This window comes from Morone saxatilis, unplaced genomic scaffold (genome assembly GCF_004916995.1).
Source record: "Morone saxatilis isolate NCDOM2014 unplaced genomic scaffold, NCSU_SB_2.0 Contig5, whole genome shotgun sequence".
NCBI lineage: Eukaryota > Metazoa > Chordata > Actinopteri > Moronidae > Morone > Morone saxatilis.
The window spans coordinates 19,597,501-19,610,824 of record NW_023340095.1 but is presented as its reverse complement, the minus strand read 5'-3'; the positions used below and the strand labels follow the sequence as shown (position 1 = coordinate 19,610,824).

Sequence of the window (13,324 nt, the reverse complement as noted above, 5' to 3'; positions counted from 1 at the left end):
GGCAACCGATTAGAGAACAGCCTACGTTAGTGAATAAATAACTGATAACGAGATATCAAGCATAAGCCTGAAAACACAACCATTATAGTCAGAAGGCACACGCTTGTAAACGAGGCATTAAACAATTTGTTCGGTCCCACGGTTACCACAAACTGGGAACCAGTGGCCTGGCGTAAAACACAGTAACGAAGACACAGTCGTGACTCTCGTTCCTCAAGGCTCTAGTCTGGGTTTTCTTTCCCACCGACCCTACGGTTAGGATTCCCGACAGCAAAGATGGCGGCTGAGCGGCGTTGAGTCTTCCCCGTAATGAGTTCCAAAATTTGGTGTATTTGTTGAGTTTTCTGCTGAACAAGAAAGCCAAGTCCATGCCGAGAAACTCGTCTCGTGAAAGAAATGTTGTGAGACTGCAAATAAAATATTTTTCACAGGGAGTTAGCTACTACAGCTCGATAGTTTTCCGTTGTAGCGCTGGGTGTGCATCGCCGTAGCTAAGTAGTCAGTATCGTCATTGTAAAATGGCTCCGGTGCAGATTGGGTCAGATGGGCAGCTCGTCCCACTCGGAGGTCCGGTTGTGTCGGGTCCACAGCCGCCACCACCTGGGCCCCCGGCCACACAGGGGGTCCGACTGAGCCTGCTTATTGATTTTCTCCTTCACAGGACCTACCATGAAATCACCCTGCTGGCAGAACTGTAAGTAACATTTTAGCGTTGTAGGCCTCAAAGCTAACAAGGATAACCGGCGGGCTAATCAGCTAATGTTAGTAAACTCAGAGGATGCTCTCCTTCCAGACACTACAACAAACGCTAACGGGCTAATGTAATGAAGTTGGGACCAGTCGAGAAGTTATACGATGCTTTTTATATTAACAGAGGGGCTGAGCTGTAATACAGTGAACAGCACAGATAATATCTAGTTAGTGTTTTATGAGGGGGCGTACCGGTAAACAATCATGTCTGAAGACCTCAAAGTTAGAGTTCAGTTAATGGTTGTTTATTCAAGGTTGGTGTTTGTATGGGGCGATAAATATCGTTATGTGGGACACCAGGTTGGTGATGGACCACTGGCATCAGTCAGCTGTCCCAAAGCCAGTTTCTCCCCCCTTTTCACCTAATTGCTAAATGAGAAGGATAACATTTTCTTTTGCTGTAACCAAAGCTGATTCTCATATTATGGTGGTAATGTGTTAGGCTGTTGAGGATAATAAAAAGTCAGTGACAGTATGTTTTTTTTTTTTCTCTAGACTTCCCAGAAAAACGGACATGGAGAGGTATGTTTGTTTAAATTTCATCCACAACTTCTTTATCCCTCCACTCCTTTAGCCACTCATTCTGTTGAGCTGTTGTTCTTAAGTTTTGTTTGAACTTTTATCATCTGTTTTTGTTCTTCAGGAAAATTGAGATAGTCCAGTTTGCCAGTCGCACCAGGCAGCTGTTTGTGCGTCTGCTAGCCCTAGTGAAGTGGGCGAGCAATGCGGGGAAAGTTGAGAAGTGTGCGGTATGTTGTGTGTAATTTGACCTCCCTAAGATCACTCTGTATACCTGGAGTTCGATAATACACATTGCCTTGTGTCCATCCGATCACTTATCAACTTACTCTCTCCCTGTTATCTATGGAAACAGATGATTTCCAGCTTCTTGGATCAGCAGACCATCCTCTTTGTGGATACAGCTGATAGGCTGGCGTCACTGGCCAGAGATGCCCTCGTACATGCTCGTTTGCCCAGCTTTGCCATCCCCTTTGCCATTGATGTTCTTACCACAGGGTCGTACCCTCGCTTGCCCACATGTATACGGGTAAGTCTGTTCAACTTCCTTCCCTGCGTGCGTAGACTGCTAATCGGTAGTCTTATGAAAATCAGACTTGTGGCTTAAACACCTTTCTGTCTTGTACGTTTGGTATGTCAGCACAATTGTTTCTGTGTTCATTTGTGTAGGATAAGATCATTCCTCCTGACCCCATCACTAAGTCCGAGAAGCAGACCACCCTGAGTCAGCTTAATCAGATTTTACGGCACCGCCTTGTCACTACAGACTTACCGCCTCAGCTAGCAAACCTCACAGTTGGTAAGCAGCTTGTGTAAACCCACAATGGTATATTTTAACAGAGAGTCATTCTCATAACTTTGTTTTCAGCTGTATTGGTAATGAGTAGATCTTAATATGTATGTTTGCTTGTGTGCATATTTGTGTAGCTAATGGACGTGTAAAGTTTCGCGTGGAAGGAGAGTTTGAGGCCACTTTGACGGTGATGGGAGATGACCCTGATATTCCCTGGAGACTGCTGAAGTTGGAGATTCTGGTGGAGGACAAAGAAACTGGAGGTAAGGCATGCATTCATCCAGCTCTGCTGCACATCACAGTGGTTACCAATGGCAAGCTGATTGAATATAATTGTTCCCTTTCCCATTCACTCTTAAATGGTTTGTCTGTCTGTCACTCCATTCCCACGCTCCATGTCCCCCCCCCCTCCATGTTAACAGATGGCCGAACCTTGGTCCACAGTTTGCAGGTGAACTTCATCCACGAGTTGGTCCAGGCACGTCTGTGTGCAGATGAAAAACCCCTGCAGGACATGTACAACTGCTTGCGTATCCTTTCTTGGTCTTTGTCTATCTGCACACATACAGACATTTTGTGTATGTCCTGCACAAAAACACTTGGCTTTAGTCCCAGTCTGATAGGAACTACTGCAGTAGGGAGGGAGTGTGTGTTGGAGCATATAGAGTATTGACTGGTCAAGCAGACGCGGGTGGCATTCCAAAGAGAAACACAGCTGCAGAATTGCATCCTTCTTAATCCCCCCCTCCCCCCCCTTTTTTTCTTCTTCATTAATTCTCAAACAGCACAGCCATCTTTTGTCACTGACAGGGTAAGGGCAGCTCTCACTACACTACCGCCTGTCAACTTATAGAAATGTGTGTTAACAACACCTGTACGAAGAAACTGAACTAATTTTCTTCAAAACGCAATTGTACCATCATGTCCACATCAAAACCAGTCACATTTGTTTTGTCCAACATTTCTATTGTCAGCCAGGTGTAATTGTATTATTCATTATACTGGTGCAACTCAGACATATAGGAAGCAGAGGATTAGTTCTGATCAGACAGTCAGAGGCTCTATCACACATCAGTCTGGTAAAACGTAGAGGGAAACATTAGCTTGTTAGCATTCATGCTAAAAGACTCTAATCAAGCATGCAAGCTGAGCACGACTGTGCTTATCACAATGCTAATCAGTACATCTCTGCTCTGCCTTTCCCCCACCAACGCTAGAAGTGCAGCTCACCGTGTCAAAGAGCAGTCTGTGTTGGGTACAAATACCCCTTTTACCAACAACGTGTATGTGTCTTGAGGATATGTGTGCGAGTGTGTTTTGAATGTTAATGGAAAGATGTGTATAGTACTTTATCTCATTCACCTGGACTTTCCCACACTGTCTTCCTTAACCGCATTGTTTCCAGACTCCTTCTGTCTGTCACTGCAGCTAGAGGTGCTTCACTCTCAGACTCTGATGCTGATTAGGGAGCGATGGGGAGATTTGGTGCAGGAGGAGAGATACATGCCTGCAAAATACCTCACACTCACTGTCTGGAAGTAAGGACTTAATGAATTAATGAATTGACCTCACATATATGGACCAGAATTATTACCAAAATGAAACGATGAGAGGAAGCTCAAAATGGCTGAATGCATTCATACAGTTCCTGCTCTCTGTCATTGTTTTTCTTTGTTTCTCCAGCCAACAGGTTTTGGGTAGGAAAACGGGTACAGCGTCAGTACACAAGGTCACTATCAAGATTGATGAATCAGATGGATCGAAGCCATTGCAAATATCTCATGAGCCTCCTCTCCCCGCCTGTGACTCCAAACTAATGGAGAGAGCTATGAAGGTATGGTGGATGTATGTTTTCAGTTAATAAAACATAAATTCTGGCATATTATGGTTTATTGTGCAAATGTTACAATTTAATACTGTTTTGTCTCCCTTCTTTAGATTGACCATCTGTCAGTGGAGAAACTTTTGATCGACAGTGTGCATGCTCGGTCCCATCAGAAGCTGCAGGAGTTGAAAGCCATACTGAAGACCAGCAATCCAAGTGACAACTGTACGTATTTATGCTACTTTCTCATCTTTAACGCACATTCTTGGGTATATTTTGAGCAAATGGTTGAAACAGTTGAAAAAAGAGGCATTATTTAGGATGCAGAAGGCATACCCCAAGGATTTTTCTGATAAAGATAAATTGCATACACCTTCTGTCAATTAATGTACTGTAACTATGGTTTTTAGTCATCTGCAGTATTGAAAAGAGATACTTACGTGCGTTTGTTTATTCCAGCATTCATCGAGACTGCTTTGCCCACGCTCGTTATTCCAATACTCGAGCCCTGTGGTCGTTCAGAGTGCTTACACATTTTCGTAGACCTGCACTCTGGCATGTTCCAGCCCATGCTGTACGGATTAGGTAAGTAATAGCAAACATGAACTCATAACTATTTTATTGTGTTGGTCCTGGCTAGGAGAATTCAAATTCATTATTTATTTTGTGTCAAGTCAGTTTTATTTATATAGCCCAAAATGACAAATCACAATTTGTAACTGTACAACGCCCAACACACTCTATCCTTGGACCCTTAACATAAAACCCTGCTTTGTTCCCTCTGTAGATCAGTCCATGCTGGATGACATTGAAAAGACCATTAACGATGATATGAAGCGCATCACATCTTGGCTTCAACAACTGAAGTAAGTCCACCTCCTCAGTTTTTAAATAGATATAAACATTAGAGGTATATTCACAGCACAACAACAGTAAAGAGTATTTTTGGCACAGCAAAGATAGCAGAGGCAGTTCAGAGTCAACAGTGGGAGCCAGAGTCTGACGCCTGCTTCTAGCTTGTCAGAATTGACTAATTGCAGTTAGTATCAGTAGCTGTCAGTGGCAACACTTGGCTAAGCAGGTGGCAAGAAGGGTGTTGAGAAGAATTGCCAGGGCTACAATTGAGTCTTGCACGGGTGAACAGCGTGAATGCTTTGAAGAAAGGGTGAGAGCTATGAACTCTGGACTTTTTATAACACCAAGTCTTTCTTTGTCTCTGGCGAGGTTCTGGTTGGGGGAGCAGCGCTGTCGACAGTCCGTGAAACACCTTCCCACTGTGTGCACTGATGTCCTTCACCTGTCCAACTCGGCTTCTCACCCCATTGGCAACTTGTCCAAACACAAACTCTTCATTAAGCTCACACGTCTTCCTCAGTACTACATTGTGAGTTCCTCATCTCATACATTGCTCAAAAGCGATGGACCCAAATGACTTCCAAGAAAATTCCTCTACAAAGTTGAAAGTTATAATCTGCTTTATGTCCTCCCTCTAATTGTCCATCTTGGATCTTTCCAATAACAATCTTTCCTTCTCCTCATCTGTTTTCTGTAGGTGGTGGAAATGCTCGAAGTGCCTAGCAGTCCCACAGCGTTGCAGTACAAGTACTCTTTCCTGTCTGTGTCTCAGTTGGAAGGAGAGGACGGTCCCATGTGCGCACAGCTCATGCAGCATTTCAAACCCAGACTAGAACATCTTGTCCAGGACACCACAGCAGGGAGAGGGGCCCGACCTGGGACTAAGAGAAAGGTAGTCAGTGCTAGAAAAGTTATACACCAAATGTTCATGTGTATGATGAAATACAGTATATGCCCCCCTTCAAAGATGGTTTAGAAAGGACCTATTATATGAGGATAACGTTTCAGAGTTCATGTTCCTACCTAATATTATTCTTAAATGCTCTACCTCTTATGAATATGAGACAAGCCATTGGTAAGAAAAACATATGTGTCTTTTCATTGTGTGATATGTTTTTGTTTTGTTGCTCTGTAGATGTCTGGGGACCAGGGGGACCCAGAGCCAAAGAAGCCTAAGCGGTCTGGAGAAATGTGTGCCTTTAACAAAGAGCTGGCCCATCTAGTAGCGATGTGCGACACCAACATGCCTTTCATTGGCCTTAGAACAGAGGCAAGTGACAGTGAATCACCAGTCATAGATGTGTCTTGAAAACATAAAGCGTGGCAACCCTTGTCTAATGCTGCATGTCTTTGTAGATGTCCAACATGGAGATTCCAAACCAGGGTGTCCAAGTGGAGGGAGATGGCAGCAGTCATGCGATACGTCTACTGAAGTAATACACACAAGCACACATCCACGCTTTTACTTGGAGCACACGCAATGACAGTCGGATGTAATTAGTATGATCAACTTTGCCAAAACCACTTGTGGCTAAAAAGTGTTTTCTCCTGCAGGATTCCTCCCTGTAAAGGTGTAGGGGAAGAAACCAGGAGAGCTTTAGAGCGGTCCCTACTGGACTGCACCTTCCGACTGCAGGGCAGGAACAACCGAACCTGGGTGGCTGAACTGGTGCTGGCCAACTGCCCTCTCAATAGCACACACAGCAAAGAGCAAGGTACACGTCACATACATGGGTGTTCCAAGTCCATCACTAAAAGTTAACATTTAGCTTGTTTTATCCAGAATTGATTAAAAATGTAATCGGCCTAAAAACAACCAACACATACCCTATGATATATTGAATACTCAGTGTAGGAAATGTAAAAATTGGCCATAACATTCTAAAAATAGTGTGCCAAAAATGTTATGCATTTAACATCTGCTTCACTTAACTTATGGGCTTTATGTGAATATGGATAACAGTATTCATCTGCTGTATCGCCCAGTGTCTAAACAAACCCTGCCCTCTATTAGCCTCCACGCGACATGTGTACCTGACCTATGAAAACCCTCTGTCGGAGCCGGTGGGCGGCCGGAAGGTGGTGGAGATGTTCCTGAATGACTGGAGCGCCATCAGTCAACTCTACCAGTGTGTTCTCAACTTCTCCCGCACACTGCCAGGTACATGCGCGATCATCTGTAAAGCAAAGATTGCACTTGCATAATAATGAATTATTGTGTTGTTTTTGGATGAAAGCCAGTTCTGTATGTTACTTGTTACTGTGGTGTAGATGTATGGGTTTGCAATGAAAACCCATGTGCTAAAAAATGTAAAACCCAGAGTCAAATTAACTTTAAACATAGAGTTACAGTGAGTTAAGGCTTGCAGTGTCACTCAGTGTTGAATTAGTGCTTGGCAAGAAGAGGCACACTGATATAATACAGCTACAAACTGTGACTGTTTCCCCACAGAAATGCCATCTTATCTGAGCCTGTTCTCAGAAGTGCGGCTGTATAACTACCGTAAGCTGGTGCTGTGCTACGGCACCACCAAGGGAAGCTCTGTCACCATCCAGTGGAACTCCAGCAGCCAGCGTTTCCACCTCGCCCTGGGCACTGTGGGACCTAACTCGGGCTGCTCAAACTGCCACAATATCATCCTTCATCAGCTACAGGAGATGTTTAACAAGAGTCCAAATGTGATGCAGCTGCTGCAGGTACACAGGAGCACAACTATGAAAATGCAGTTACTTAACCATCATGTGTTGAACTTTTTCTTAAAATTGCCTTAAATTTTCACTGTTTTGTTCATGCTCCACCTGCAGCTCTACAAAATACTTGCAAACATTACTTCATCCTCTGTGCTCTATTTCTCTATCTCTATCACACACCATCTAATTTTGCTTGAGTGTTCTGTGTAATTTTCTGGGTAACATTTCTATTTATCATCTTCCTCAGGTGCTCTCTGACACACAGGCCCCTCTGAATGCAATCAACAAGCTACCAACAGTGCCCATGCTGGGCCTGACCCAGCGCACCAACACTGCCTACCAGTGCTTCTCCATCTTACCACAGTCAGCCACACACATCCGCTTGGCGTTCCGAAACATGTACTGCATCGACATCTACTGCCGCAGCCGTGGTGTGGTAGCCATCAGAGATGGAGCCTACAGTCTTTTTGACAACACTAAGATTGTAGAGGGCTTCTACCCTGCTCCCGGACTCAAGGTATAGCAGACAGACAGTGTCTCTTTAACTAAGGTTTCTTAGTTTCATAAGTATACCAATCAGGGTCCACCCAAAAAGGAATAGTTTAAGCTCACCATAAAGACCGGAAACAGGGGAAACCGTTAGCCCTGCTCTTTCCAGAATGAAAACATTCGTCTACCAGCACCTGTAAGGTAATTCGTCTGGTGTCTTGTTATTAGTAACAAAGTGCATATTTCCCATGTCATCACGCAGTGTAAATATAATGGAGTTTGTGTGTTGAGATGAAAGCCAGTTCTGTATTTTGTGTTTCTTGCGGCCTCTATGGACAAAGCAGCAGTGTTTCTACAGCCTTGTTTCATTGATTTCAAGGATCCGACCCAGGGCATGCATTTAAGAATAACTATATAGAAACAGCCTATCTTCTTGCTGATGCTCTTCTTTATGTTGGTCATATAGAGGCATCAGTATTAAATTGAGACTGTTTCATAACCATTTATAAACTCCTTGTAGTACATTTAAATGTTTTTGATTCAGCTTTTTTCTTCTTTTTTTCATCTTTCCCCTGTCTAGACATTCCTGAACATGTTTGTAGACAGTAATCAGGACGCTCGCAGGCGCTCTGTCAATGAAGATGATAACCCCCCCTCACCGGTGGGTGTAGACGTGATGGACAGTCTGATGAACCAATTGCAGGCACCACCGACAATAAGAGGGAGCGGGGCAGGTGTCTATCCTCCTCTCACTTCACCACCGCCAAATTACCACGCTAACGTAACTCCCTCGCCGTCCATGATGCCCACCCAGTCACCAGGTAATAGCAAGCTTGGTACTTGGCGATTGGTGTGTGAGTGAATGATATCCTGTATTTGTGTATCATGTGAGTCTGTCAAGCTGCCATACAAGGTTATGACCAACAGTTCATTGTTTTTGACTTTATCACACTGCCGTCATCAACCTCCCTGCTGACTTATGTATTTTTTGCTAGAGCAACTTGTGTGAATGTCGCAGAGAACGAGGAAGAGTCAACCATGTGTGCCCATTTTAATTTTGTGAAACGTGAGATCAGTTGTGTTTCTCATGCAACATACACACACCTTGTAGCCAAGAGGGAGCAAAGCATGCATTTAGTCCTGCTCCTTCCATTCCTCTTCATCTCAGCCCGCCAGCCAGAGGCTGCAGCCCTTCCGCCCTGCTTTAGCACGTGTGTACATGAGTGAGTGTGTGTCTGAGTGCGTGTGTAAGGAGAACTTGTCAACCTCAGAGTCTGACGAGCCATTTGGTATGTGTATGTGTGTGTGTGCAGGGAACATCCATGCCTCTGGCTCCCCTAGTGGAGCTCTGAGGGCACCCTCTCCTTTCGGGCCCACCCCATCTCCGTCTTCTTTGGGCATAGCCATGGGCCAGACCAGCTTTGCCAGTCCCCACGGTGAGCAGCAGGGTGGTCGTACATACTGGCCTGGTGGTAATTCTGGTCTGCTGGGCAAGGGCTGGAATGGGCTAAAAATCTTCACTAGGCACTTCTAGGCTGCAGACATTAGCAAGCATATGACAAATGGCCTGTGGTTAGTGGGCACACAGTGGTGTATTCATCTGACTGTGTTTATTGTTGTATATTGAGCGCTGTTTTGTTACTGATGGCTGTCTGTCCTTCACCCTAGGTGCTCTGGACCCCAGCTCTCCATATGCCATGCTGTCTCCCAGCCATAGGGGCCAGTGGCCGGGCTCACCCCAGGTCTCAGGGCCTTCTCCTGGGGCAAGGATCCATGGCATGTCCCCTGGCAACCCATCACTGCACTCACCCATCCCTGACCCTCATTCTCCACGTGCTGGGACTGGTAAGTATTGCTCACTGATACTGAAATCCCTTAATTATTTTGCTATTGTAATGAAGATATATAGAGTGGGACATCTCTCTCTCTGGTGGGCAAACTATGCATCACAAACTTTGTGACACTGTTTCTAAGTCAATAATAAACATCTCCCTCTCTCTCTGTCTTTGGTGTAGGTTCACAAGTCATGCCTACCAGTATGCCTCCACCCCGCAAGCTACCTCAGCGCCCCTGGGCTGCCTCCATTCCTACCATCCTCACCCACAATGCCTTGCACGTGCTTCTGCTCCCCTCACCCACTCCCTGCCAGGTGCCAGGCCTGGCAGGAAGCTACCTCTGCTCGCCGCTGGAGCGCTTCCTGGGTTCAGTTATCATGAGACGGCACCTACAGAGGATCATCCAGCAGGAGGCCAATGTAAGTGTTGCCCAGATTATCAATACTTCTATGGTGCCTTATCCCCCACTCAAATTAAATTATGTGTGTTTTCCTAACTTCCCTCACTCTGTCATCTCTCCTCCAGTTATCGATTGTGAACTCTAATGAGCCGGGGGTGATCATGTTCAAGACGGACGTGCTCAAGTGCCGCGTGGCTCTCAACCCAAAGAACTACCAGACGCTGCAGCTCAAAGTCACTCCAGAAAACGCAGGTCCATGGTCCCAGGAGGAGCTTCAGGTGCTGGAGAAGTTCTTTGAGACACGGGTCAGTATATGCAGCATCCTTTTAAAGCCTAATACATAAATAATTCAAATGCATACATTTGAGGCATGTTTGAAAATAAAAATGGAAAAATTTGTATTTGTCTCAACTGATCATAATTAAAAATATTGTTCTACATTGGAAATATCTAAAACTTCATTTAAGTGTAGTGCTTCAACTAAAAGCCAATGAATTTAACAGGGATAGCCTTTAAGGCCACTCATAGGAACACATGCCTGCACTCCTGTTGTTATTCCACTGATCCATCTTCTGCTGTTCTCTTTCTAGGTTGCTGGTCCTCCCTTCAAATACAACACTCTGAATGCCTTCACAAAGCTGCTGGGGGCGCCCACAAACATCCTTCGGGACTGTGTGCGCATCATGAAGCTTGAGCTGGTGGGTAGCTCTTTCTTTTACACCAGGGGTTGTTACATGTATTTAATCATTATTGTGCATGAGCCTCATCTGAGAAACTGAAGATTGCGTAGCATCATCTCCACACAGATGTTACTACACCTGTTAGAAAATTCTAATTTAAAGATCCCCTTCAGACATGCATTAAGACGTAATACAAATATTCTGTTTGAAATAATAATGCGTGTCTGATGTTTTGTCCACCAAAAAATAAATAAATAAAATTCCACATTAAAATCCTCAAAGGGACATCTACTTATCTACCTCAAGTGTCTAAAGAAGCTTTGAATATGTAAATTAAGTGATTTCTTAAGTTTTCCTGCTGGATCTTCAGTGTATGTGCACTGGTGGCTTCAAGTTTGTTGTTGTTGTTGTTTTGTGATGTCACAAATCCTGCTCATAGGCCACACCTCTTAAAACCAGTTTTTCAGTTATCACAGAGAAACTTTCCACTTTCAGCAGATGAATGTTGAAAACATCGATTCTAGTGTCAAACTGCACATACAGCATTCTGCACAGTGAAAGTCAAACATTCAACTGTAGGAACAAGAAGAAACACATATTTGAGTGGAGGGTATTTATGAATATGTAAGCTGCTTCTGTTATACTGTCATAGTAGCTATCAAATAACACTGGACAGATTGCAACAAGATACAGAACAAGTACATCATACGCCCTGTGAAAAATGTATTATGTATTTAAAGACAGTTTAAATCTTTTAGTATCTTTATTCATTTCTTCACTTTATATAAAGCAAGTTCCTCTCTGTCTGTAAGATACTGTATGATACAAACTTGCCTTTGTCTGCAGTTCCCTGACCAGGCTGCACAGCTCAAGTGGAATGTCCAGTTCTGTCTCACCATCCCTCCCAGCGCTCCCCCCATCGCCCCACCTGGAACCATCGCTGTGGTGCTAAAGTCCAAGATGCTCTTCTTTGTAAGTCTCAGCAGAGCGTCACCATTAGCTCTCCTCAACCAGGGCACAAGGTATCTACCTGTGTAGCATCATTTTAAACACCTGACCCTGTTTGGTCTGTTTTGCCTCACAGTTGCAGCTGACCCAGCGTATGCCAGTGCCCCAGGAACCAGTGAGCATTATCGTGCCCATTGTGTACGACATGGCCACAGGTCTCACTCAGCAGGCCGACATCCCCAGACAGCACAGCTCCTCTGGGGCTGCAGCACTCATGGTCTCCAATATCCTTAAGAGGTTCAATGAACTGCACCCCGCCAGACAGGGTGAGACTCGCACACTGATGAACACTGAATAATTTACTATACTGAAAAAGTCATATCAAATTTGTGATACTGAAACTGGTATCAACTTATATACTTGATGCCAAATGCCTTTTGCTAAAATCCGATCTATATCTTTTTTTTCAGGTGAGTGTACGATATTTGCTTCTGTTCACGAACTGATGGCCAACCTCACTCTACCCCCGGGAACTCGGCAGTAGAAACAACAGATTCAGAGCCAGTACTGGAACTCAGCTGGTGTCCCTTTGAGAGCGTGGATGGGTCCATTCCTGAGCTAAGAAGACAGTAACAACTGTCGTCCCAAGATGTCAAAATCCAGCACGTGTCCTCTCTGCTTCAGCCACTGGACTATTGACCTGATGTATAATGGCTGTTGTGAAAGGGAGTAAAATGTACAGTTGTGGACTACACTCTTTATTCTTGATAGAACTTACAACAGATTTGCCATTAACGCACATCTTGGACACAGGACGGGCAGTTGATGCAAAAGGATATAAATGTTATTTTTCTCCTCCAGGTGCACTTGTAAACAAGATTATCTATTGAAATTAAGGTTGTTTACGAAAATATGTACATTGTTGTATATTTGAGTGTTGAAAAGAATCAGGTGAGTTAGATCTTTGCTAGAGAATTCTTCAGTTTGCTTTTTCTTTTTTATAACGCCAGCCTGATTGTTGTTATTATTATTATTATTATTATTATAGTATCAGGAGATAGATTCCTTAGCACACTATTTAAATGTCTTCTTGCCTTTACTTTCTCTACATTTTTATTTCAAACTTTCACTTTGGATACTGTAAAACTGTGACAAACTTTATAAGCCAGTTGTATTTTATTAAGACGCATTTTGAGTCCTGATTGAGGGATTTGAGACATCCTGTCTGACTTTGCTATTTAATAAACCAAGCCCAGAGTTGGTTTGTGCTTTGAGGGTCTTCCACTGGCGGTGCAAAAATAATCACATCATTTACGAAGTACATACAAGTAGTCGTACCACTAAAACAAAACTAGTGGTACAAATGTACATAAAGTATCAAAAGTAAATGATCATAATACAGAATGGCCCCTTCCAGAGTGTAAAGCAGTTGAAATGTTCCTGCATTATAATTAAAATATATATATATCATTATGCAGGAACATTTCAGCTGCTTTCATATTTTACACTTTCAGCACTTTTAACTTCAAACATTACTTC

The 13,324-nt window shown here is 43.9% G+C and overlaps 1 protein-coding gene across 2 annotated transcripts; it reads left to right on the top strand.

Annotated features, from left to right (window-relative positions):
* The first annotated feature begins 238 nt into the window (after positions 1–238).
* Positions 239–13,063, top strand: med14 (mediator complex subunit 14). 2 transcript variants are annotated; one of them, XM_035676808.1, is made up of 29 exons: positions 239–694; positions 1,246–1,272; positions 1,394–1,499; positions 1,625–1,798; positions 1,939–2,068; positions 2,197–2,325; positions 2,485–2,592; positions 3,468–3,600; positions 3,746–3,896; positions 4,001–4,112; positions 4,347–4,472; positions 4,675–4,753; positions 5,112–5,271; positions 5,440–5,634; positions 5,878–6,012; positions 6,099–6,175; positions 6,297–6,457; positions 6,757–6,903; positions 7,195–7,439; positions 7,681–7,950; positions 8,503–8,743; positions 9,236–9,358; positions 9,591–9,767; positions 9,938–10,176; positions 10,283–10,462; positions 10,748–10,855; positions 11,684–11,809; positions 11,922–12,111; positions 12,256–13,063. In XM_035676808.1, the coding sequence occupies exons 1-29, from the start codon at positions 519–521 to the stop codon at positions 12,327–12,329; spliced, it is 4,299 nt and encodes a 1,432-aa protein (XP_035532701.1). In that variant the 5' UTR covers positions 239–518; the 3' UTR covers positions 12,330–13,063. The 2 variants fall into 2 exon arrangements, with proteins under 2 accessions (XP_035532701.1, XP_035532702.1); XM_035676809.1 differs by lacking the exon at positions 9,236–9,358 and having other exon boundaries at positions 240–694.
* The last annotated feature ends 261 nt before the right edge of the window (positions 13,064–13,324 follow it).

Coding starts and splice junctions, on each gene's coding strand:
- med14 (XM_035676808.1), top strand. CDS start 519: ATGGCTCCGGTGCAGATTGGGTCAGATGGGCAGCTCGTCCCACTCGGA. Junction 1,273..1,393: donor AGAAAAACGGACATGGAGAG/GTATGTTTGTTT, acceptor TTTGTTCTTCAG/GAAAATTGAGATAGTCCAGT. Junction 4,473..4,674: donor GCCCATGCTGTACGGATTAG/GTAAGTAATAGC, acceptor TTCCCTCTGTAG/ATCAGTCCATGCTGGATGAC.